The 27108-nt window shown below is 51.4% G+C and overlaps 1 gene segment (V, D, J or C); it reads left to right on the top strand.

Moving 5' to 3' along the window:
* The first annotated feature begins 1637 nt into the window (after positions 1-1637).
* Positions 1638-5510, top strand: LOC101947381 (immunoglobulin heavy variable 4-61-like). The segment is given in 3 exon segments: positions 1638-1736; positions 1953-2387; positions 5128-5510. Coding segments are annotated over 2 exon segments (423 nt in total).
* The last annotated feature ends 21598 nt before the right edge of the window (positions 5511-27108 follow it).

The following is a 27108-nucleotide window of genomic DNA, read 5'->3' as shown; positions in this document are numbered from 1 at the left end:
ATTTGTGTCAGAATGCTACACACATTGACACATATCTCCCCCTTCTCTCAGAATCCAAGTGCAAGAAATGAGATCACCCGGGAAGGAGTTTGTGTGTGTTATAAGGAGCAGGATATGCAAATGAGGGAGATAGTTTCCTGTTTAAATCTGTGCCTCTCTCTGCCTAGGCTGCACCCAGAGACACAATCTGCAGCCCCCTGTGTCCAGGCAGTTACCAGCAAATCCCCTGAGAACTTTCCCCTCCGACACCCGGGAAAATGAGATTTTAGCTCCATTTAGTGTTCCTTGCAGTGGCTTTGGAAGGCATTTTCTCCCCTCACACCCATTGGCGGGGAACAGGGGAAGGTAACTGTCTATTATTGCTCGGAATATTAATGTGATATATAATATCTTTCTAGTCCCAGGTGTCCAGTCCCAGGTCCAGCTGGTGGAGTCTGGAGGGGATGTGAAAAAGCCCAGAGACTCTCTCCACCTCTCCTGCAAAGCCTCCGGGTTCGACTTCAGCAGCTATGGGATGAACTGGGTTTGACAGGCTCCCGGGAAGGGACTGGAGTGGGTCTCACTCATTTACTCTGATGGGAGCAAACAATATTACGCAGACTCAGTGAAAGGCCGATTCACCATCTCCAGGGACAACTCCAACAACCGGCTGTATCTGCAAATGACCGGCCTGAAGCCCGAGGACACCGCCCGGTATCACTGTGCGAGACACACAGTGAGGGGAAGCCGGGCTGAGCTCAGACAAAAACCTGCCCTTGCTGGCTAAGGACAAACTCTCCGCTGGGGGCGCTGGAGTTCTACAGCTCGCAGCGGAAACAGTGAGTGAGAAAACTCCTGTCCGCAGCTACTGTCTGTGACTCTCACACACACTAATGCAGACATAGACTAACCGCACTGTTGGGGTTTTTTTGTTTGTTTTTTTTTTTTTTTTTTTTTTTTTTTAGTAGTGCTTTTCGAAAGGGATATTCTCAGACGATTACTGTCTTGTGAAGGCAGCAAATATAACTCCACTAACTCAATGTGATCAAAAGCACATTGATATCAGCCGAAAGACTCCCATTTCACTCACCTGATTTGAATCAAGCCCTTATTAACTGGAAATGGATCTAGGACTGTACAGTAAATATAGCGCTTTTGCCAACAGTATAATTAATCTCTACCGAACAGTAATAGGATTTCAGAGATGCTGTAATGGAACTAAGGGCCCAAATCCTACTGAATTTCGATAGCATTTAAGTGCCTAATTCCCTTGGGCGCTTTTGAAATCCCAACGAAAAACACAAGAAAAGAGGTATAATTTCCCTTCTCCAAATATTCCTTCATTCCTAAGAAGGCGCTGTCCTGCACTTATATTTGTATGAGAAGCTCAAAGACCATTAAGAATGTTAAATGACCAAATCCTATTTATTTAAATTTAATTTGGGTGTCCAAATACCTTAGGCGGTTTCACACTTTGCTGAGCTGAATTCACTGTGTCCCAGGGAGAGATCCCCATGTGTAAACAAAAAAAAAAATCAAACTCTGTCATCTCTTATATTCACGTTGTGAAACAGGCATGCAAATCCCTGCCCCCCGCCGGGGGGGTGTTCCTGTTTAAATACAAACCCCGGATTGGAAGAGCCCCAGCCTCTCCCCAGACACAGAACTGCCTGGTCCTGGCGGCTGGGGACAGTTTGCACCTTCACTTAAGATGAACCTGCTACTGATTTTCCTGTTCATGCTGGAGGCCCCTTCAGGTACGTGTCTATTGGTGGTCCTGAGGGTTCATTGCTGCAGTGACTGCAGAAGAGATGTTCCAAGGGAATGAGGCGCCGAGATGCCAATGGAGTTCAGTGACAGTTGGTTGCCCCACTCCCTTAAGCACTGCCACGGGGTTTTTTATTTTCTCATGTTCCCCATTCCCAGGGGATAGGAGCCTGGCTCACGGATTCATTTCTGTGTTTCCTTTCCAGGTGTCCTCTCCCAAGTGCAGCTGAAGGAAATGGGCCCGGGAGCAGTGAAACCCGGGGAGTCCCTGACACTCACTTGTACCATCTCTGGAGACTCGGTTTCTAGCACCAGCGTCACCTGGGACTGGATCCGGCAGCCCGCGGGGAAAGGGCTGGAATGGGTAGGGCGCATTTACTACAGACCGAGCCAGTGGTACACTAACTACGCCAGCTCTCTGCAGAGTCGAACGACCATCGCACAAGACACTTCCAAGAACCAGTTCTCCCTGCAGCTCCGCTCGCTGACAGCTGCAGACACCGCCACCTATTACTGTGCCAGGGGATACACAGTGATACAGAGCAAAGCAGGGACTGGTACAAAAAGGGGAAGCAGATTCTGATTAGCGCAGGGAGACAATCAGAATGGAAAGAGATGTTATTCCCATCATAGAAATGCATGTAAGTGAAAGAAAATGGAAATGTGATGCGGGTAAGGAATCTGAGGGAATTTTCTACATATCTGTGGAGCTAAGTGACACAACAAAGAGGAGGATCATGAGCTTTAGTGACATTCCTCAACCCCCTGGTCGCAATATTTCTAAAATCGCTCCCAGCTCTTGTCCAGCAAAATTCAATCTTACAGACATTCTAAGGGGTTGAGAAATAAACTAACTAACTAGCAAACCCCGTCCTTCCACACTGGTTGGGAAAGAGAAATATTGAAAGAGACAGAAAACGACTGACTGAAGAAATGATGTTGATCTGTGAAGTTTTGAGAAGCACCTACGTTAATCAGGAGCCGAGGATCCAGATTCTCAAAGGCATGTAGGTGCCTAAGGGAATATTCAAAAGCACTTAGGAGCCTAAAGTTCATTGATTGCAATGGGCGTTGGGCAGCGAGGTGTTTCTGAAAATCCCACCAGTTGCCTGCATTCCTTTCAAAATGGCTGTTAGAGATAGTAGTTTAGAAACTTCCGGATATGAGTACATGTTGCCCAGGATGTTAAAAGGGACCTCGGGGAATTAGGTACTAAAATCTGGCAGAAATTTCTTAGGAGTTGGGCAGCTGTCTTCCTTAGGGTCTTCAGAAGCTGGGAATGGGCGACAGGGGGTGGATCACTCCCTGATTACCTGTTCTGTTCATTCCCTCTGGGGCACCTGATACTGGCCACTGTTGGAAGACAGGATACTGGGCTAGATGGACCTTTGGTCTGACCCCCAGTCTGGCCGTTCTTACGTTCTTAATTATAGTCTAGGCTCCCTCAGTCCTAGGCACGGTACAAACACAGACCATAAAACCTCTCTCAGTCCCACCGAGTTTACAATCAGAGTGTAAATGGGAAGTGGAGTGTGACTGGGAACAGGAATATAAACACGAATATAAATATCAGCCATGCAGAATAATCTTCCTTCACTCTAGCCTGAATCCTCCCTCAACTCTCCCCTAAAGAAAAACTCCCAGACACGTCGCTCTCAGCCCACTAATGTCAGGGAGGCTCCACTGCAAAACCTTAACTCCATCCTCAGACTCTCCCCCGCCCCCCGCACCCCAGCTTCTCCGACCTGCATCCACAGGCGGGCCCCAGACCTGGCCCAAAGCAGGAGCCAGGCTTGCTCAGATCATGTCCCTAGTGTCATGGATCATTTCAATGTAACCAGTCACTGCTGGGAAGGGAAAGGGGCTTCCGTCCCAAATCCCTCCCAGCGCCACGGGAAATCTTCCCTCTCCAGCGTGTGGCCCAGCCCAATGGATCCCTGGGACACGACCCCTCCCCAGACACTGACCCCCCTGACCGGACATTGCATGGCCCTTGTGCGTGTGGAACGGGGCTCCAGAGCTGAGTCTCCCCAATATCACCTCACACTAGCCAGTCCCTCAGTTCCTGGGTGAGGAAATACAGTCACTGCAGGGAGCTGGTCATTCCTCCCAGGGGTCCGAAAGTGTCAGGAGGACCCAGCACCCTGTGCCCGGCGCTGCACAGACACACAGGACGGGACAGTCTGACTCCTGCACCCGGAGCCCTAGGGCGAGTCAGTCAGATCACTGGCAGCAGGAGTGTGTGTCTATTATAAAGCGGGGGCATGCAAATGAGGGAAACAGTTTCCTGTTTAAATCTGTGCCTCTCCCTGCCCAGGCTGCACCCGGAGACACAATCCGCAGTCCCTGGGTCTGAGCTGTTACCAGCCAGTTCCTGAGAACTTTCCCCTCCAGCACCCAACGGATGGAGCGAATTGCTCCTGGGTCCAAATTCTCCGCTAGTGTAAAGTCACCACAACTGCTTTCACTACACTTGAGTTACTCCTGATTTACAGCAGGAAGGCTCTGGCCCTTTCAGCAAACTGGGACGTTTAGCGCATTAATGCAGCAAAAGGTGATTAGTTCATTATAACCGATGTGGGGCCCCTCACCGTGCCATCCCCACCCTTTACATGAGGCTATTGCCTTTGTCCTCACAACGCCGTCCCTTATCCCATGGGCCACAGGGGGCTGCAGATCCTTAAACAATACCCCAAATGGTCATCAGGCCTGGAGTAAAGTCAGGTTTTATGTATATAATTCCCAGACAATATTCCATCGTGTTGCCCATCGCTCCATAGTGTGTGTGATCTCTGGTCAAGTATCAGGCAATGTATTAAAGAGAGACCCTCACAGCCTTTGCTAGATTCTCTGGCTACCCACCAGAACCCAGTGCTCCACACACCTACCCAGGCCCCACACACTCCCTGCTTCCAGCTTAACCCCCTTCGGGTCAATCCAGTACATGCAAAGCTGACAGCTCCCACTTCCTGGTTACATACTGACAGTAGCACCTCAGAGAAAAGACCTGACTCACTGGGGCTCCCTTCCCGTCCCACCACGATGCTCTTTGCATTACGAAACTTCATTTGACCGACTGGACTCTCACATCGATTTTTGGAACATATAGTTGAACTACACTTTAAGGACAGAGTCATTCCTGCTCTAACTCAAGGGACTGGCCTGGGAAGTTGATTTGACACAAATGAAACCGCCATACAACTCCTCTAACACCTAAGGGATGTAAGAGCAAAGTGGGCGCAAATCATTCCTCCCTCCTCTTTGCACAGCTGGGAACAGCCTCATAAGGTTCCCATCAAGGCAGAGTCGGGTGCCCTGACCTTTTAAATTTAATTATTCACTATTCATATCACTTCTCACCAATTGCTTTCCTCTCCACAGCGTCTTTTGGTAGATTGTCCTGACCAAATCAGACTGAACAGTGAAAAAGTCTGACATGCGCTGTAGATGGATGTAAGGTGAACCTGGACATCATGCCTTGGATCCAAAAGGCTTCTGGGAAGAAGTGGGAGTGGACACTTTACTATCATACTTCCTGTACCAACAGCTACTGGCCTACAACCCTGAGGGGTGGGAGTTGGGGGCAGACTCATAACCTCCAAAGACAGCTCCACCTCTATTTACACAAGCAGCCTAAAGGACATGCACACAGAAAAGCTCTCTCTCTCTCACACACACATACAATATTCTTCCTGAAAGGCAGTAACTTTATAGTGCTTTATTATTGTTCAGAATCCAGACCCCTAACACACAAGAACCAAAGACAGAGAGAGACAAAGCAGGCTGCTCCCGAAGGGAGAAAGGCACAACCCATCCCCATCCTGATCTACCATGGCTCTTTGCAAAGTGACTGTTAAAAATCCAGTTCACAAGTTTCCCTACTGAGTCCAACAGCCTGCATGCAGGAGAAGGAAACTCCTTTCAAACTTAAAATGATGGCTTCAAATGTTAAAGCAGTTTTCAATAAACCACAATGGAGTATTGACACTTCTGCCTCCAAGACTACTAAACATTATGTGATTTTATTTATTCTGCCCCACCTCCATTAACATTATCACATAATTCCTATCTGCCCATGTATTAAGGCTACAGTTTAAGGTATAGACTTTAGGGTTACAGCAAGAGTTCAGGCCTCCGGGTAGGATTAAATTTAGTGTTAAGATTAGCTCTAGGTTTAGGGCTAGAGTTAAGATTTATGGTTATAAATAGGGTTAGGATTTAGAGACAGAGAATAAAGTTGAGGTTCAGGTTACAGTTAAAGGTTAATGTGACATGTCATGTTTAATATTAGGACCAAATTTAGGATTATGGTTAGTTTATACATTTAAGGTTAGGGTTAGGGTAAATGTTAAAGATTAAGGTTATTTGTCACCCTTAGAAATTGGGTTACAGTACAAATTTAGATTTGTGTTCAGTTAAGTGTTAAATTGTGGGTTTGGTTTTATTGTTAGGTTTTAGGACAGGCTTTAGTGTTAGTTTCAAGGTAGCAATGGAGGGTGAGGCCTAGTATTAAAAGTCAGTGTTAGAATTTATACTGAGGGTTAGAATTGCCTTCAGAGAAGAAGTCAGGATTTAGTGATAGAACTAAGGTATCCCTTTAGCTCTCAGGTTCAGCTCAATACAAAGGTTAAGGTGAGGGTTTATCCTTAGGGTTAGGGTTAAATGTGGGAGTTAGGGCGAGGACAAAGAAGATGTGAACTGGACTCCTTATAGTCACATAGGAAGCTCTAATCCAATGGTGCTAGCACCCCAACTGGGAGCGGGGGGTACCCCAGAGTTAAATTCCGGCCCTTCTCTCAGCCACACACAAAGAAACTGAGTTTGCTCTAGGAAATAATTGGAGTCTCTTATCAGAAGGGGGATATGCATAGAGGAGCAGGGCCGGCTCTAGGTTTTTGGCCGCCCCAAGCAAAAAATTTTTTGGCTGCCCCCCACCCCAGCCCTGGGTTCTCTCTTCCCCCCTCCCACCCGCACCCCCTCCACCCCACCCCTGGGCTCCCCCCCACCAGTGATGACTCTGCCCGCTCCCCCCTCACCTCCAGCCAGTCCGGCGCTGGCAGGGTCGGGGTAAGCAGTGGGGCTCCCAGGCCGCACCTCAGCCCAGGATCCCTCCAGCCGGGGCTCCCGCCTCCAGAACTGGCCGGGACCCGGGAGGGCAGAGCCGGGGGACCGTCCCCGTAGAGGGCTGAGGAGCCTGGGCAGGGCAGCCCCAGAGGCAGCGGAGCCCCGGAGAGCGGGACACAGGCCCCGCATGACAGCACCCCGCTCTCTATGGCCCCACTGCTGCTGCTGCTTCTGGCCGCCCTGTCGCAGTCCCTGGGCGGCTCAGGCCGCTTCGCTCAGCCTCGGCTGCGGCGCTGGGGGGTGGCCACCCTGTGGCACCTGCAGGCGGCTCCGTGTGCCCCGTGGGGTGTCCCCCAGCCTGAGGGTCCCCTGCTCGAAGCCTGCCCGGCCCAGCCACAAAGTGTGGGCGCTGCTCCCCCACGGCGTGAACGGCAGCGTTTACAGGGCGCCCCCACCCACGACATGCTGCTGCCGCCAGGGCCGGCACTAGGCGTTTGCTGCTGGATGCACCAAAAAAAAAAAAAAAAAATGGCCAGAATGCTGCCCTTGAAAATGTGCTGCCCCAAGCAAATGCTTGGTTTGCTGGTGCCTGGAGCCGGCCATGTAGAGGGGTGAGAGTTTCCTGTTTAAATCTGTCCCTCTCACTTCCACGGCTGCACCAGGAAAGACAAGCTGCAGCGTCTGTCTCTGGGCAGTCACCAGACAACCCCCCTGAAAACTCTCCTCTCCAAACACAGGGACAATGAGACTTTTCTCCCTTTTCATGTATTGGAGAGGTAGGGGTTGTTATTCCGTTGACCTAGATACTTACATTCCCCTTAAATAGTCTTTATTTCTAGGTGTCCACTCACAGGTTCCACTGGTGGAGTCCGGAGGGGATGTGAGAAAACCTGGATACTCTCTCCGCCTCTTCTGCAAAGCCTCTGGGTTCATCTTCACTAGTTACTGCATAGGCTGGGTCCCTCAGGCTCCCGGGAAGGGACTGCAGTGGCTCACTGTAGCGAGGTGGTTACCCCACTCCTGCCTTAGGGGTTTAAAACAGCCCTGGCAGAGGGCTGAGGCAAAGGGAAAAGCTACCGGGCTGACTGGGGAAGTAGCCACAGCTGGGCCATGCCCCAATCAGGCCCCAGATGGCCTGTATAAGAAGGCTGGGAGCCAAGAGCTCAAGAGTCTCTCTCTGCACACAGAGGCAGAAGGGCCTGGTTGCAGGGGGCTTGGGACAGGATATCTGAGTGGAGCAGGGCTGGGGAAAGGCTGAGGAGCCAGGGAGCTCTAGTCTGGAAAGCCACAGGCTGCAGCCTAGCATAAGGCCAAGGGGTACTGGGGGTTGCAGAGGGCAGCCCAGGGCTAGGCCAAGGCAGCAGGTCCAAACCCAACTTTGCCGATGATGAGTGGCCTATACTGCAGTCTGCCCCAGGGAGCGGGGGCTAGTTGGTGACTGGCAGTGACCTTATTCTGAGGTGAAGTGGGGACAGTGGGTGGGGGTTCCCCAGGGAGGGGAGACCCTAAGACTGGGGTTACTGCCAGGGGGCAGCACCCCAGATACAAGGGCACCGGAGTCCAGGAGGGACACGGGGGCCAGAGAACAGGCAGATCACTGGCCTGCAGAAGGCGCTCCAGGATGCTGGAAGAGCTAATTCCCAGAAGTCACCAGCAGGAGGCGCTGCAGGGGTGAATCTGTTCTTCTACACTCGCCCAGCTTCACGGCTCTAGCATATACTACAGTGACTTGGTAAAAGGGAGATTCTAAAACAAGAGGCAGTTTGATTACTAGAGTAATTACTAGATTTGATTTGATTACTAGAGTCGACTTCAGCTAATGTAGAGAATAGTGGAGGAAGCTCATGTAATCAGGTGACCAGTCACACAAAACTACACTACTGGTGAATGCTCCACAGCAAAAGAAACATACCACAGCCTGTGCATCATTCATCCCACCATCCCTAGCAACACAGAACGCCAAGGTCATTGTCCCAACAGTCCCCTGGCCTAGCAGAAGGGACTGAATTAGACACCAGCGTCCTTCACTGTCCTTCCTGACTTGAGAGGAACAAGGGGAGATGGTGAAAGGGGCAAACACAAGTGAGGTGTCCAAATAGCACCAGGATCCACAGGAGCTGGCTGTCGAACTGCCCTTCATGTCTTTGAAAATTCACTCCAGAAAACCTTCCAATGCAATACCGTAGGGCAGGGATTAGCAACCTTTGGCACACAGCTCACCAGGGTAAGCACCCTGGCGGGCCGGGCTGGTTTGTTTACCTGCCGCGTCTGCAGGTTCGGCCGATCACGGCTCCCACTGGCTGCAGTTCGCTGCTCCAGGCCAATGGGGGTGGCGGGAAGCAGCGGCCAGCAAATCCCTCCTCCCGCGCCGCTTCCCGCAGCCCCCATTGGCCTGGAGCAGCAAACCGCAGCCAGTGGGAGCCGCGATCGGCCGAACCTGTGAATGTGGCAGGTAAATGAACCGTCCCGGCCCCGCAGGGTGCTTACCCTGGCGAGCCATGTGCCAAAGGTTGCCGATCCCTGCTGTAGGGATAAAGCCTTTGTCTGCAGCCATGTTGTCAGGCCTAAAGCCTGCGGCCTTCGTCTGCAGCCAGATTAACAGAGCAGCAGCCATGAGCTGAGAAGCAGGAAGTCACATCCTCACATTCCATCTACATTCCATTAAACCAATGTCAGATCCGGCTGGTAAGGAGGAGACCCCATCCAAACGGCCCCACTAGCACCAGAGAAACAAACAGATCTTAAGATGGTTAAAGGAAATTTAGTTTGACAGCATCTGTCTGTCAAGACATCACTTGTCAATAGTTGTGGTTGTGAAATCCTCATTTCTTTATTGTTTTGTCATTATGGTCCCCACTTCCCTATTGTTTATCTGTCTGATCTGTTTGGTTCTTTAATTATTTCTGTCTGTTGTATAATTAATTTTGCTAGGTGTAAGTTAATTAGGGTAGTGGGTTATAAGTGGTTAGAGAATTATGTTACAATATTTTAAGATTGGTTAGATAGATTTCAGTAAAATGATTGGTTGAGGTCTAGCTAAGCAGGACTCAAGTTTCACTATATATACTGGGGTCCAAGAAGGAGACCGGCTGGGAAGAGAAGAAGAAGGAAAGACCTGGAAGAAGATCTCACACCCAAGACTCAGCCTGAGATCAGAGCTTTTAAGAATCCTCTGCACAACCATGAAGTGCAGCAACTAGGGCCAAGATGAGACCAGCCTGGCCTGGCCACCAGGGAAAGTCCACCTGCGTGATCAGGGTTGGTGAGCATGGCATTGTGTGCTTAATGTGTATTCTGACTGGTAATTGTTAATAAATAGAGGATCCGGATATTACTGTGTAAGGCTCTTTCACGGGTAAAAGGTCCTGCACACCTGCAGAAGTAGTAGGGACCCAGAGCCCTATGTATTGGGAAAGGGTGTAGGTGCTTACATTGACCAGGTTAGTTACCCAATCCATAGGGGTCAGGGTGTATGGGTGGCTCTGAGCCCTACGGACTGGGAAAAGGTGGGGTGCCCTAATGTGTGCCGGTAACAATACTGTAAAATTAAACATTTTTCTCTTTGTCTGTCTTCTCTCATCTTAACATAGGTCGTGTTTTCCTATGTGGTTCTAACTCTCTCAAATTGTGGTGCCCTGCTTGGAATTCTTACATGGGACTTTCCTGGCAGAACATGCTGAGTACCAAACTCTGAAAATGAAGCCCCTTCTAAGGCGTCTCAGACAAAGCAAACACAATTTGACACAATTAAAATAGCTATTTTTGAAAATCTTGGCCTATGTGCAGTGTAGGGAAATTGGTCTTACAAAGATAGTGGCCCCCAAGTTCTCTGGTAAGGACAATGTTGACTCTGTGATCAAGTACCAGGCATCATATTGAGGATAAAGTCACACAGCCTTTGCCAGACTCTCTGGAATTGTTGCTCTGATCTCACGATTTCACGTCGATTAGGGGCTGGGTTTCTCAGCCCCTTACAGCAGGATATGCAAATAAGGTTACTTGGCTCCCTGCTTAAACCTGCCCTTCCCCAGACCCTGCAGCTCTGGCACTGAGAAGCCAGAGCCTTGTGGTTCCGGCAGTGAAAGAGTTAACCCCCGAGAACCCCCGATACAGGCAGAGAAATGAGGTTTTGGTTCCATCACCTCCACACTCTCGCAACGCTCAGAGGAGATTTTCTCCCCCAAAATAGCAGACTCCTGAGATTTCTCCTCAGCTCGGTCAGAATCTCCCGACTCATAACATGCCTTGAATTGCAGGTGCCCGGGTGCAGGGGCAGCCGGTGGAGTCCGGAGGGGATGTGAAAAAGCCCGGAGACTCTCTCCGCCTCTCCTGCAAAGCCTCCGAGTTCATCTTCAGCAGGTCCTAACTGGGATGGGTCCCCTGGGAGGGGGATCGGAATGGGTCTGCACCATGGACAGCTCTGGAAGCCTCACATATTTCACCGATTCAGTGAAAAGATGATTTACTATCTCCAGGGACAAACACGGAGACCTGCTGTATTCGCACAGGAGCAGCTTGAGACGTGAGGACGCTGCCTGGTATTACTGCGAGAGATTCACTGTAGTGGAAGGTGAGAGAAAAATCTTCCCTCAGAGTGGGCATGGGATGGGTGGTGAGTTCTATGGGCCCGTGGTGCCTGGGCACCAGGAATATTCCTGGCCTGGGGCTCGGCTCCACACTGGCTGAGGCTGGGTCTCTCCCTCAGCCGCAACTTCCATGTCACAGTAAGTGTAAGGTCCACGGAATTATTATTAGAGCCAGGGTAACAGGCTGTTGGATTAAATCAGAATTTTGGGAGGGGGGTGATAAATGAAAGGGGGGGGGTAGCTCCCTTTTATGGACACTAGCCAGACAGTGAGCTATAAAATCCTTTCAGTAGTTGTTCTCCACTCTCCCTGCCTAGGTAAAAGGAAGGGAGTGGGCACCTGACCAAAAGAGCCAATGGGAAGGCTAGAACGTTTTAAAACTGGGGAAAAAAACTTCCCTTTTGTCTGTCTGTTGTTCTCTAGAGAGGGGGGACAGAGCAGCGATGCTGTAAGAGCTTTGGGCCAGGTATGAAAAGTCATCAGATCATACCTAGAAACTACTCATTTGAAACCCCAGATATGTAAGAAGATCAGGAAATGTCTAGGAAGATGCGATTAGGTTTATCTCTTTTTATTTTTATATGGCTTGTGGATTCATCTGTGCTAACCCCCAGGTGCTTTTGCTTTGCTTGTAACCTCTAAGATGGACTTCAAGAATCTATCTTGATGCCTAATCCTTGGAGTGGTTTTATTAAACATAGCAAAAAGCCTAAGTTCCAGATGTATTGTCTTTCTTTTGTTTTTAAGAAAATTTACCTTTTTTAAGAACAGGATTGAATTGTTGTGTCCCTAAGAAGTTTGTGCACATGGTGTTTAATTAGCTGTTGGCAACAGCTGATTTCCTTTGTTTTTCTTTCTCGGCTCTTCTCTAGAGGGCGGGTGAAAGGGCTGGAGGGTACCCCACAGGAAAGAATTCCCAAGTGCGCATTTCTGGGTTCTCAAAAGGGGGATTTTGCACTTGGGGGATGGCAGCATCTACCCATCCAAGGTCAAAGAAAAGCTGTGACCTTGGGAGTTAAATACAAGTCTGGAGTGGCCAGTATTAATTTTTAAAATCCTTGCGGGCCCCACCTTCTGCACTCGAAGTGCCAGAGGGGGGAATCAGCTTGACAGGGGGTTAGAGTAATAATTAGCATTTCGGGTAAGGGTAAATAGTCTGTCTATGGATTAGAGTTCGAGTCCGGATTTGATAAGAGGCTACATTTATGGTTAGGTTCTTGGTCAGATTTGAAGTAAAAATTGGAGAATTTTATCTTCTTTCAGGAATAGCGGATGAGGAATCACTTTATCTTGCCTAAGTAGAAGTTTTTCACTGTTTGAAAATCTATTAACTTCAGTGGAGTGACCAGTGTTTAAGAGCTGAGGGCGGGAGAGCAGAAAGCAGCAATACAGAGCAGAGCCCTGCCTGCCTCACGCCAACTGCTCCTCTCCTTGCAATTCCTGAGGGAACTTCAGGGAGTGAAGAAAACCGCGATTGTCCCGTGTGGTGAAAGCTACCAGGGAATATTTCCCACCAGACAGAGCACAGGTCAGTGGAGCGCCGCTTCTGTGAAGAGGCTGGGCCGGGGCTTCAGTCCCAGCTAATTCCCAGTGCCCAGGGCATTATTGTGTCTGCAGGGGCGTCTCGGCCCAATGAGCCCTGTGACCAGTCTCATCAAATCCATTGTTTCAAACAAAGCCCTCAGCACAGCTAGTGGAAAAATTAAGTAACAAGATGGATTTTGGAGTCACATGGGCAAGTCACATGTCCATGCACGATTTCGCTTAGTCATAGCAGAAGCCATTACCTATACCCCAGACAGAACGTTCTCAGGAAAGTCCATTCAGGGTAGATGGGCGTCTCCCAGGGTCCATTGTGAGGTAAGTGTTCCTTGCTGAGCCACTTAACTTGAATAGTCCCTTCAAGATGTGAAAGCTAAATACCTTGTGGGTGCTACCCAGGAGCAAGCATTTGAAATCCAGGTATAGAGCCAATACTCATAACTCCAGATACAACAATGATACATGCATCCAGATAGCATCAGCATGACCAGCAAATCATAACTTTTCTATCTACACTTTACTTGACACACTTTGTATAAGATTTGTTGCAATTATATAACAGTGGTAGCAACAATGATCTACATCAGGGATCGGCAGCCTTTGGCACGTGGCTGACCAGAGTAAGCACCCTGGTGGGCCGAACTGGTTTGTTTACCTGCTGCGTCCACAGGTTCGGCCGATCGTGGCTCTCACTGGCCACGGTTCACCGCTCCAGGCCAATTGGGGCTGCAGGAAGCGGCGGCCAGCACATCCCTCGGCCAGCACCAATTCCCACGGACCCCATTGGCCTGGAGCGCCGAACCGTGGTAAGTGGGAGCCACAATCGTCCGAACCTGCGGACGCAGCAGGTAATCAAAGCGACCCGCCCCGCCAGGGTGCTTACCCTTGTGAGCCACGTGCCAAAGGCTGCCGATCCCTGATCTACATGGTCATATTTTAATCAGATGTCACAGGTGTGAAAAAGCTCAGAGACTCCGTCTCTCCTGCAAAGAATCCGCGTCCTGGTTGGGCTGGGGCCATCAACTGCCCAGAAGGGATTGGAATGTATCTCCGCCATAGACAGCTCTGGCAGCGCCACATATTTCACCGATTCAGTGAAAGGCGATTGACCATCTCCAGGGAGAACTACAAAGACCTGCTGCACACACACATCAAGGGCTTGTGAAGCCAGGACACGGCTCGGTATCACTGCGGCCAGGGGCGGCTCTAGCTTTTTTGCCACCCCAAGCACAGCAGGCAGGCTGCCTTCAGCGACATGCCTGCGGGAGGTCCCTGGTCCTGCGGCTTCCCGCAGGCATGCTGCCGAAGGCGGCCTGACTGCTGTCCCCACAGCGACCGGCAGGGTGCCCCCCGTGGCTTGCTGCCCCAGGTACACACTTGGAGCACCGGTGCCTGGAGCCGCTGCTGACTGTAAGAGACTCACTGTAGTGGAAGCTCAGAAAAAACCTTCCCTCGGAGTCGATGTTCTCCTGGTTTGGTCACTCAAGGTCTGTCAAAGGACGGGCAGTGCAGAAGGAGTGGGAATGGGAACAGGAGTGGGAATGGGATCGCCTCTACGAATCTGGATCTTTAATAATCATCTCCCTTCAGAGCTGCCTGCATCCTCGCCTACGGAAGGACTCCCAGACACACCGCGCTCGCCAGCCCAGGGAGACTTAACTCTCCAGTGAGTGTCCCAGCCCTATGCAACCCTGTGACCCGACCCCTCCCCAGTCACTGACCAGTACCGGGTTTACCATGGTGCCACTGGTGCCATGGCACTGGGCCCAGACTCCAAAGGGGCCCTGGCCCGGCCCACTCGGCTTGCACTGCAGTAAGGCCCCCACCAGCTCTTCTCGGCCCCCCGCCCACTGCTCTCCCCTGCGGGGGCAGAAGCTTGGTCCTGCTGGCTCCTGGGGCTCCTCCTGCACCCACCGCCAGCCAAACTTCCCCCTCCCCCACCTCTTCCCCCGGGCGTGCCGTGTTCCCGCCCCTCCCCCTCCCAGTGCCTCCCCTGCCGCCGAACAGCTGTTTGCTGGTGCAAAGGAGGGGGAGGAGCGGGACCGCAGCATGCTTGGGGGAGGAGGTGGAGAAGAGGCGGGGGCAGGGACTTGGGGAAGGCAGTGGAATCAGGGGAGGGCAGAGGAAAGGTGGGGCCCTGCAGTCCCCCTGAACATACCCCTCCACCCAGCCCCCTGCCATGAGCCACTAAGGGCAGGGGGCTGGGAGTACCCCCAGGACCCCAGCCCACATCTCCCAGCCCCCTGCCCTGACTCCTGCACCCCCTCACACACCGCCAACCCCCTGCCCTGACTCCTGCACCCCCTCACAACTCCAACCACACCCTGAGCACCAAACGAGAGCTTCTGCACCCCCCCCCACCGTCCCACCTGCACCCCTTGCACCAAATGGGAGCTCCCCAGGTAAGCGCTCCACACCCCAACCTCCTGCCCCAACCCTGAGCCCCCTCCTGATCCTAACTATTGGCCAGGCCCTGCACCCCAACCCCCAGGCTGCTCCTGCACCCTAACTTCCTCCCAGACCTTGCACCCCCAACCCTGAGCCCCATCCCCCACCCTAAGTCCTGGCCAGACCCCACACCCCAATGTTTTTTTTTTTTTCTTTTTTTTACATTTTTTTATAAAGCTCTTATCCAAAGCACTTTACAGTAGTTAGCTAACTGTACTTGTTCCCATAATACAAGAACTAGGGGTCACCAAATGAAATTAATAGGCAGCAGGTTTAAAACAAATACAAGGAAGTTCTTCTTCACACAGCACACAGTCAACTTGTGGAACTCCTTGCCTGAGGAGGTTGTGAAGGCTAGGACTGTAACAATGTTTAAAAGAGAACTGGATAAATTCATGGTGGTGAAGTCCATTAATGGCTATTAGCCAGGAAGGGTAAGGAATGGTGTCTCTAGCCCCCCGCAAATCCTGGCGAAGTGGAGAGTCGTGTCCACTTCAGGGGTTTCAGGGTTGGGCCTGTGGACAGAGCATACACCATTTAGCTGCTGTGGCAACACCAAAGGGTGAGAGTCTGTTAAACCCTTCATTAGTTCAAAGCTTTTCCCATATTTTTTTTCCTCTAGGAACCAGTCTTGCGCCTACCCCAGACCAAGATGTGAGATTATAAGAACGGCCAGACTGGGTCAGACCAAAGGTCCATCTAGCCCAGTGTCCTGTCTTCCAACAGAGGTCAATGCCAGGAGCTTCAGCGGGAATGACCAGACCCGAGCACTCATCCTTGTGAGTCACTGGGAGGAGTTTTATCTGTTATAAGGAGGGAGATATGCAAATAAGGGTGAGTTTCCTGTTTAAATCTTTCTGCCGAGTCTGCACCCTGAGACAATCTGCAGCCCACTGGGTCTGTGCAGTTTCCAACTGACCCACCAGAGACCTGTCCTCTCCCACACCAGGGAAAATGCCTCTTTGGCTCCATTTCGTTTTCCTTGCAGCAGCTTTGGAAGGTATTTTCTCCCCCTGTGTGGGTAGGGGAGTCAGAGGAATGGATAGTTGGCAATTCACACTGACATGATTTTAACATACGTTTATTCCCAGGTGTCCTGTCACAAGTCCAGCTGCTGGAGTCCGGCGGGGATGTGAAAAAGCCCGGAGACTCCCTCAGACTGACCTGTACCACCTCAGGGTTCAACATAGACAGCTACTGGATGAGCTGGGTCCGCCAGGCTCCCGGGCAGGGACTGGAGTGGGTGTCAGCAATTAATGGAGCAACTACGCAGTATGGAAATTCTGTGAAAGGGCGATTCACCACCTCTACAGACAGCTCCAAGAAGCTGATATACCTGCAAATGACCGGCCTGAAGCCCGAGGACACCGCCCGCTATTACTGTGCGAGAGACACAGTGAGAGGAAGCCAATCTGAGCTCAGACAAAAACCTCTCCCTGCAGTAATTAGAGAAGCACTTTGATGTTGGGGGCGCCCAAGGCCTGTCAGTGAAAATAAGATCAGTTCTGGGAAAGGGACTAGTAACAACAAACCCTTTTATTGTTATTATCATTCCCCTTCTTTGATTTTACACAAGGTGAAGGAATTTATACAAGTTCCCACAAAGGACAAAACATTCTTTGTTGGGTCCCTTCCTCTTTCTTTCCTCTGCAGGGGACAAATGCTGAGCCCCCACACAACCTCCCGGGGAGTTACAGATCCATAGATATAAAGGTCGGAGCGGAGCAGGATGAGAAACTAGTCTGAGCTCCTGCATAATACAGGCCATAGATCCTCACCCTGGTCATTCCGGTTCCGTCGAGCGCCCTCTTGAATTCACCGGGCTGGGATTCGCTCAGTGTCACCCTGTCAGTGACACATTCCCGCAGAAGGGCCGGGATCTCTCAGCTTTTCGCACTAGAACCCACCAAGTTTCTTTGTGTGTTTCTAGGGTGACCAGATGACAGTAGGGTTACCATACGTCCTCTTTTTCCCGGACATGTCCGGCTTTTCGGCAGTCAAACCCCCGTCCGGGGGTAATTGCCAAAAAGCCGAACATGTCCGGGAAAATGGCGGCTCTGTTTAAGAGCCGGGCTGCCTGAACGCTACCGGCTTCGGGCAGCCCCGTGCCTCCAGACCCTGCGCCGCCGGAGCCCGGGAGGGGAAGTGCCCGGCTGGGGGCGCAGGGTCTGGAGGCATGGGGGCTGCCCGAAGCCGGTAGCGCTCGGACAGCCCGGTTCTTAAACAGAGCCTCCAGCGGCTGCGGCTCTGTGTAACTGACACTGTGTCAGTTACACACAGCCCCGGCGGCTGGAGGCTCCAGCCGCCCCCGCTCTGTTTAAGAGCCGGGCTGCCCGAGCGCTACCGGCTTCGGGCAGCCCCCTGCCTCCAGACCCTGCGCCCCCAGCCGGGCACTTCCCCTCCCGGGCTCCGGCGGCGCAGGGTCTGGAGGCAGGGGGGCTGCCCGAAGCCGGTAGCTCTGGGGCAGCCCGGCTCCTAAATAGAGCGGGGGTGGCTGGAGCCTCCAGCCGCCGGGGCTGTGTGTAACTGACGCAGTGTCAGTTACACAGAGCCCCAGCCGCTGGAGGCTCTGTTTAAGAGCCGGGCTGCCCCAGAGCTACCGGCTTCGGGCAGCCCCGTGCCTGGAGACCCTGCGCCGCCGGAGCCCGGGACGGGAAGTGCCCGGCTGGGGGCGCAGGGTCCGGAGGCACGGGGGCTGCCCGAAGCCGGTAGCGCTCGGGCAGCCCGGCTCTTAAACAGAGCGGGGGCGGCTGGAGCCTCCAGCCCCCGGGGCTGTGTGTAACTGACCCAGTGTCAGTTACACAGAGCCAAAGAGGAGCAAAGCCTCCAGCCCCCTGGGCTGTGTGTAACTGACACAGTGTCAGTTACACAGAGCCGCAGCCGCTGGAGGCTCTGTTTAAGAACTGGGCTGCCCGCAGCCGCTGGAGGCTCTGTTTAAGAACCGGGCTGCCTGAGAGCTACCGGCTTCGGGCAGCCCCCTTGCCTCCGGACCCTGCGCCCCCAGCCGGGCACTTCCCCTCCCGGGCTCCGGCGGCGCAGGGTCCGGAGGCACGGGGGCTGCCCGAAGCCGGTAGCGCTGGGGCAGCCCGGCTTTTAAACAGAGCCTAAGAGGAGCAGAGCCTCCAGCTGCGGGGGCTCTGCTCCTCTTCGGCTCTGTGTAACTTATACAGTGTAAGTTACGCAGAGCCGCTGGAGCCCCGGAGGGGAAGTGCCCGGCTGGGGGCGCAGGGTCCGGAGGCATAGGGGCTGCCCAAAGCCCGAGCACTACTGGCTTCACGGTTTGCTGGGCAGCCTCCAGACCCTGCGCCCCCAGCTGGGCGCTTCCCCTCCCAGGCTCCAGCTGCGCTGGGGAAGCGCCGGCTGGGGGTGCAGGGTCTGGGGGCTGCCCGGCAAACCGTGAAGCTGGTAGCACTGGGGCAGCCCTTTCCCCCTGGCTGGGAGTGGGAGGGAGGAGGGGGCGGAGTTAGGGTGGGGGAAGGGGCGGAGTTGGGGCGGGGCTAGGGGTGGGGAAATGGGCGGGGCCATGGCCCGTGGAGGGTCCTCTTTTTTTATTTATGAGATATGGTAACCCTAGATGACAGGAAGAAAATATCGGGACACAAGGGGGGGGGGGTCACTGGCGGAGCAAAAAAAACCAAAAAACTGAGTGCTGCCGGTGTAAGGACACAAACAGCTCCCTCTCCCAATTCCCTACTGTGGCCCAGTGCTGCCGGCAGTCGGGGGCGGGAGCTGAGAACAGCGGAGTGCTGCGGGCAGTCAGAGGAGATTATGCACCTTCCTTAGGTATTTTGGGGTTAACAGGTGGCTTTTATTTGAAAGGTTTAGTCTTTCCCTTCCTCCCTGTTCTGGGGGGTCAAAATCTGAGCTCTTTTGGGTAACAGAATCCATTGGCTGGCTGGGTGTGTCCTCTTTGCTAATGGCTATGGGCAAGTCTTTCTCCCCCCATGTCTGTCAGGTAATTTGCATCAACACAGACACTAGCTTGTTGACTAGTTTTCAGATTCTTTCAGATACCAATTCCAAGGCTGGACTCTGTCTTAAAGAGATACCATCCATTTTTTCATTATCATGTTAGACCCAAGGTTCTTTTTTCTTTCCATCACCAACCTCTGTTTCCACATGGAATCCGATGTTAAGTCCACTAAGAGACTATAAGACATATCCCAAGCATTTAGAGATGAGAGTTTGCCTACCATCCCCTCTATTCTCACGAGATTAACTGCACAGCTGTCCTGCTCTGCAGACTCAGTTATGCAGGCTTCTCTCTGAACCTGAGACACAGACTGTTCACTCAAAGAGTCAACATGGTGACATTCCTGTTCCAACAACATTGTTTCCCCAACAGGCTGGCCAAGCTCAGCCACTTGGTTATAAGGCTGTTCAAACTCCTTAACCATTTTTATTCCATCTGAGACCTTTTAGGCTCTCCACACTGGATTTTTCTAAAGCAAGGTTGTGGATCCATACACATCTGAAAACTACAATACCCACCCGGGGAACTGCGGAAACAGATTGCAGAGCAAGACGGGTACCCAGAAATCACCAACTACCGGAGAGGCCCAACAAGGAAAATACCAGAACACCACTGGCCATAACGTACAGCCCCCCAGCTAAAACCTCTCCAGCACATCATCACTGATCTGCAACCTCTCCAGGCAGAACCCCAAGGTCAGGAACGTGTCACTCTGGCTCCATTTCCTTCTGATTGCAACTGTTTCCCCAGTATATTGTTTTCTTGAAGACACTGGGGAGCCTCCAGGTTTTGTATCAATCTCACTGGGAGCCTGGTCTGCAGGGATCTCATTGTGTCTTTGTTTGCAGGTGTCCAATCCCAGGTGCTGGTGGAGTCCGGAGGGGGGTATGAAAAAGCCCGGAGACTCTCTCCACCTCTCCTGTAAAGCCTCCGGGTTCACCCTCAGCAGCTACTGGATGAGCTGGGTCAGACAGGCTCCCGGAAAGGGACTGGAGTGCATAGTGAAAATACACCCAACTTCAACTACCATCAACTACGCACAGCCCTGCAAGGGACGCTTCACCATCTCCAGGGACAACCCCAACAACCTGCTGTATCTGCAAATGACCGGCATGAAACCCGAGGACATCGCCCGGTATCACTGTGTGAGAGACACAGTGAGGGGAAGCCAGTCTGAGCTCAGACAAAAACCTGCCCTGTCGCTTTCAGAATCAGGTCGCTGCTGGCGGGGAACCTGGGATCAAGCACCAAAATCTGCAGAGTAGTAAAAGGAGAAAACAGGCACCTCCTGCCTGTCACCTCCACTTCCCTGTTCTGGGGAATGTACCTATTTTAGACGTTCACACTCATACAAGAAGGCATGTTGTGGGGGGGGCTTTCCCACCCGGTCCCCCTGCCGCTTACACCCTGGGGGGGGGGGTTACCTTCTCCATCCACCCTATCCCACCCCACTGAGCCCAGCACCTCCACATTCCCCGCGTCCTGGGACTGATACGCCATAAATTATATTCGACAAACAAATCTTTGGGAGAGGGAACATCTGTTTGTCCTGAGATGGCCCAGGGCTTCGACTAGTGGGGCCCGAAACGGGGCTCCCAGGCCCAACCACAACAATAAGAATAAATTATTATTATTTATTTATTATTATTGACGATAATATTATAACTGAATAGCAGTGATTCAGGACTCCGAGTTTTATTGCAGTTACTAGTATGCCCCAAATTGAGGTAATATATTAGCCCCTCACAATTTTTAATGTAGTTGCTTTCACAACACCTCTGTTAGAGAGGGAAATGCTGCTGTCCCCTTGTTAGAGATGAGGAACTGTCGAGAACGATTATATAAAATATTAGCTGGTAATGTTTGAGAATGCGCCAAAGATGATGATGAGGAGGAGGATGAAGATCATGATGATGATGATTGAAAGGTGGCCTAGAAGCGCTTGGCTGTCATTACCAGGACTGCAGCTTCCTTTCTCCCTTTCTCTCTTTTATGCTTCAATCCCTCACCCCCTTTGTTCTCTTTCTGCTCTGACAGCCCCTTTCCAGAGCAGTTCAGGACCAGGTTCCCATTGTGCAGGACTCCACACAAACACATGGGACCTGATCCGATGTCGATCCAAGCCACTAACAAAAATCCCTTTGGGTTTCAGTGGGATTTGGGTCGGAACGCTACACACATTGACACACATCTCCCCTTCTCTCGGAATCTGAGGGCAAGAAGTGAGATCACCCAGGGAAGGAGTTTGTGTGTCTTATAAGGGGTGGGATATGCAAATCAGGGTGACAGTTTCCTGTTTAAATCTGTCCCTATCTCTGCCCAGACTTCACCCGCAGAGACAATCCATAGCCCCCTGTGTCCGGGCAGTTACCAGCAAATCGCCTGAGAAATTTCCCCTCCGTCAACTGGAAAAATGAGACTTTGGCTCCATTTAGTGTTTGTTGCAGTGGCTTTGGAAGGTATTTTCTCTCCTCACACCCATGGGTGGGGGGTGGGGGAGGTAACTGTCTATTGTTGATCTGAATATCAACGCGATGTATAATATCTTTCTATTCCCAGGTGCAGCTGGTGGAGTCTGGAGGGGATGTGAAAAAGCCCGGAGACTCTCTCCGCCTCTCCTGCAAAGCCTCCGTGTTCACCTTCAGCAGCTACTACATGAGCTGGTTCCGTCAGGCTCCCGGGAAGGGGCTGGAGTGGGTTTTACACATTTACACTTGTGACGTTGTGCAGTCTATATGGTTTTATAAAAATATAAGTGAATATAACGTAACTGGGATATGCTTCATGCAAAAGGTCTCTTGTAAGGTATCATTACAAAGCTCATAATCTACTGAGTGTGATCATCCTATTTGTAGAAATGTACCACTCTTGTATCTAAAACTAGAAATATAAAACATAACTCTGAGGGCTTATTGTAATTATGCAAAGTGTGGGCCATTAAGGACGGTTTGGAATCTTGATGACTCCCATTATCTGCAGATGGCTGTATTTACCTGCGAGTCTTCCTGTATATGTGTGTGCTGGCAAGTGAGTAATGAAGTCTTGCAGTGACATGTGATCATGTCACCTGAACTGGAATCCATCTTTAACCTGGTGCTTTTCCAGTGAGGGCGGGGTGGGGGGGTGGAAACCCAGAGGGACAAAGGGTTCCCGCCTTATGCAAAAGATATATAAAGGGGTGGAAGAGAACACAAAGGGAGAGGAGCCATCATGAAGAATCCCCTAGCTATCACCTGAGCTGGAACAAGAGCTGTACCAGGGGAAAGAATTGTGCCCAGGCCTGGAAGGTGTCCAGTCTGAGAAAAACTTACTGAAGCATCTCTGAGGGTGAGATTATCTGTATTTAGTTTGATTAGACATAGATTTGCGCATTTTATTTTATTTTGCTTGGTGACTTACTTTGTTCTGTCTGTTACTACTTGGAACCACTTAAATCCTATTTTCTGTATTTAATAAAATCACTTTTTATTTAGTAATTTACTCACAGTATGTATTAAAACCTGGGGGAGCAAACAACTGTGCATATCTCTCTATCAGCACAAATCGGACATCAGGAATGGTAACATACATAAGCCAGTAAGTGAACACTTCAATCTCCCTGGTCATTCTATTACAGATTTAAAAGTCACTATCATTGAACAAAAAAACTTCAGAAACAGACTTCAAAGAGAAACAGCAGAACTAAAATTCATTTGCAAATTCAACACCATTATTCTGGGCTTGAATAGGGACTGGGAGTGGCTGGATCATTACAGAAGCAGCTTTTCCTCTCCTGGAATTGACACCTCCTCATCTATTATTGGGAGTGGACTACATCCACCCTGATTGAATTGGCCCTGTCAACACTGGTTCTCCACTTGCGAAGTAACTCCCTGCTCTCCATGTGTCAGTATATAATGCCTGCATCTGTAACTTTCACTCTATGCATCCGAAGAAGTGAGGTTTTTACTCACGGAAGCTTATGCCCAAATAAATCTGTTAGTCTTTAAGGTGCCACCAGACTCCTTGTTGTTTTTGTATCCACTCTGTGTTAACAATAGTAAAGGGTTACCTGCTTCCATCCACTTTCTTTCTCTGGAACTGAATACCAAGAAACTTTTCCTTTCCCCCTGGCACCAGCTCTTTCCTGTCCCCTTGAGGTGCCCCAGTTCCCCCACACCCCTACCCCACAACCCCAAGGAACACCAAAGTCCAAGCATCTCACCAGGGTTTGTTAGGACTCCCACCAAAGGCGCTTATCTGTGCTTTATGATGGGGCAAAAGGAGATCTTGCAAGGTGTGTGTGTGGGTGGGGGTGTTTCCATTTTCCAACATGGGCTGGGTGTGTGATCAAAGAGAATATAAATTGTTTTATGTTTTTCTTGAACAGGGCACAAGGATTGGGTGTTTCTGACATGCTGGCTGTGCCCTGTGCATTCATGCATCCGTCTATCTATCTAGGTTGTATGCAGTGTTATTGGAGCCCTGTCTGTCCCCAGATATTAGTGAGACAAGGTAGGTGAGGCAACATATTTTATTGGACCAACTTCTGTTGGTGAGCAAAACAAGTTTTTGAGCTAACAGACCTGAGGACGAGCTCGGTGTTGCTTGAAAGTTTGTCTTTCTCACCAACAGAAATTGGTCTATTAAAAGATATGACCTCACCTACCTTGTTTATCTATCTGGTGGTATTAGAATATAAATAATATATACTAGTACTTGTGTTTTGTGCTGTTATTAAAAACCATATAGGACCAGACTGCAATATCCTTAATCAGGTTGAATAGTTCCATTGTAGGAATGTGGCTACTTTGGGGATAAAGTATTACCAACTGTAAAAAGATCACCGTGTGACCCATAGGAAGAGACCGTCCTTGTCCCAAGCAGCTTACATCATGAACAGACCAAAAAGAAAAAGAAAAGAAAAAGGGAATGGGACCAGGATTCAGCGTAGTCAGCCCATGGGAAAATGAGCCCAGCTGCTGTTAATTCCATGAATATTATTTTTTTTTCCCCTCAGTCAAGCCACACAAGTCATGGAATATAAAATGCAGGGGATTCTGGGCTGGAGTTCATCTCACTTTTATAAAACAAAACATGTGCAAAATACAGAACTGAATTTCTTGTTTAAAGCCCATGATTTGCCAGACTCTACAGCTCTTGGAGAGAAAATCAAGACCAGGAGTAGTCAATAGGTGGCTGCAAGCGAAATGCGGACTGCCCGATACTTTTGAATGGACTTGAAATCTTTTTATTTACTTATTAATTATTATTATTTTCTCTGGAGTCTGGACCTTGACTGGACCTTGACCAAGAAAGCTGGACCCTGACAAAAAATAATTGATTACCCTGATCTAGACAACCTGCATCCCCTGTGTGGGCAATTAACAGCAAATTCCCAAGCGAACTCTCCTCAGAATCAGAGATGATATTATGGGTCAGTATTGCAGACATGGGAGATGCCCAAGTATTATTATAGAAGTCTCCATGTCTCTTTTTTTCTATCCAGGTCCTGGGGCTGGGCGACACCTTGGCCCGGAAACTGGACAAAGGGAGAGGTGGAGGAAAGGAGGGGGAGAGAGCCTGCTGGAGAGGTTTTTGGTTTCAGTTTTGTGCTGGGTGGTGGAACGCAGGGAACCCCAAGGCTGGGGTCTAAGCTCCCTGCCTCCCAGAAGGACTTGACTGAGGGGTCCTGGTTGTACCTACAAGCTCTGTTTTAGACTGCGTTCCTATTGTCCAATAAACCTTCCGTTTTACTGGCTGGCTGAGAGTCACGGTGAATCCCAGGAAGAGGGATGCAGGACCCTGACTCCCCCACACTCTGACACACCAGTCAAAATTAGAATTTGTGGCATGTGGTGGAGAAGTTAAAATGCTCAGGGACTCTCTCCAGATCTCCTGCAAAACCTCCGGATTCAGTTTTGGTGATTATAGGATAACCTGGTATGGAAACACGCCTGGAAAGGCACTGGAATGGGTATCAACCATTAGCTATTGGGACAGAGATACAAAACATTACGCTGCTTCAGTGAAAGGACGATTCACCATCTCCAGGGACAATCCCAACAACTTGTTGTACTTGCATATGACTAACCTTAGACCTGAGGATGCTGCTGAGTATTACTGTGGTTGGACACAGTGTGCAGAAGGCACTTGGAGCTCTAGTTCCTTGGCTACATGTATCATGTCCTTTTTCTGGTGGCTCGGCCACAAAAGGAGGACAAGAGCTCACTACTGCTACCATCTGAGAGAGTTGCTGGGTTGAGATCAGCTGGTAGAAGGAGGCAATAGCCTGAGAATCTGGGACTTCAAGCCCCTAGAGTGACCTCTTACCTTTATAGACCACCCCCCCCATCATACACAGCTATTTTAAAGTTCAGCGTGATAGTAAAGAGACCCCTTTTCGACCCTTCACCACACAAGAGAAAGCCTGCAGGATTTGTCATTAACTATTTATTTCTCTCTCCTGGCTCCCAAACTGTTTCTCCTCCCTACTGCCGCCAGCCACCTTCGAGTTCTCCCTCTTCTCTCCCCGGCTCTGCTCACTTGAGTGCAGCAGCTCAGCGGATGGTCCAGCTTTACTCCTTCACTTCCCTTCTTCTTCCCTTCTTTGGGGGGCTGCATTCGCCATTGAGCAGGCTGATGGAAATCCCTGAGTGCTCGGCCTAGGCCAGGGGTCTCCAACACGCGGCCTGCGGGGCTATTTCTCTAGGTGAGTGGCTCCAGGCCAGAGCTCAATGCCGTCCTGCACCCTAACCCCCTGCCATGAGCCCCCTGCCTGCACCCCAACCCTCAGCCACACCTCGCACTCCCTCCTGCACCCCACACCCCAGCCTCCTACCCTGAGCCTCCCACCTGCACCCCACACCCTAACCCCCTGCCATGAGCCCCCTGCCTGCACCCCAACCCTCAGCCACACCTCGCACTCTCTCCTGCACCCCACACCCCAACCCCCTGCCACACCTCGCACTCCCTCCTGCATCCCACCCCCAACCCCCTACCCTGAGCCTCCCGCCTGCACCCCACACCCCAACCCCCTACCCTGAGCCTACTGTCTGCACTCCCGCCTGCACCCCACACCCTAACCCCCTGCCATGAGCGCCCTGCCTGCACCCCAACCCTCAGCCACACCTCGCACTCCCTCCTGCACCCCACACCCCAACCCCCTGCCATGAGCCTCCTGCCTGCACTCCCGCCTGCACCCCACACCCAAACCCTCAGTCACACCTCGCACTCCCTCCTGCACCCCACACCCCAACCCCCTGCCATGAGCCTCCTGCCTGCACTCCCGCCTGCACCCCACACCCCAACCCTCAGCCACACCTCACACTCCCACCTGCACCCCAACCCCCTGCCCTGAGCCTCCTGTCTGCACTCCCGCCTGCACCCCACACCCCAACCCCCTGCCATGAGCCTCCCGCCTGCACCTCAACCCCCTGCTGCACCCCAACTTCCTATCCTGAGCCCCCTTCTGCATCCCCCACCTCTTCTGCACCCAACCTCCTTCCTTGAGCCCCGTGTCTGAACCCCAACTCTCTGCCACACTTCACACTCCCTCCTACACCCCACCCCCAATCCCCTGCCCTGAGCCTCCTGCCTGCACCCCAACCCTCTGCCACACCTCGCACTCCCACCTGCACCCCACACCCCAACTCCCTGCCCTGAGCCCCCTGCAGCTCAACTCCTGCCCTGAGCCCCCCACCACCATTTCTGCCCCCTCTAGGCCAATGAACTATTCCTCAGGCGGCTGTCATGGTCATTTGAGTTTGA

This window comes from Chrysemys picta, chromosome 13, assembly GCF_011386835.1.
Source record: "Chrysemys picta bellii isolate R12L10 chromosome 13, ASM1138683v2, whole genome shotgun sequence".
In the NCBI taxonomy this organism is placed as follows: Eukaryota; Metazoa; Chordata; order Testudines; family Emydidae; genus Chrysemys; species Chrysemys picta.
This window is presented reverse-complemented; position numbering and strand designations above follow the sequence as displayed.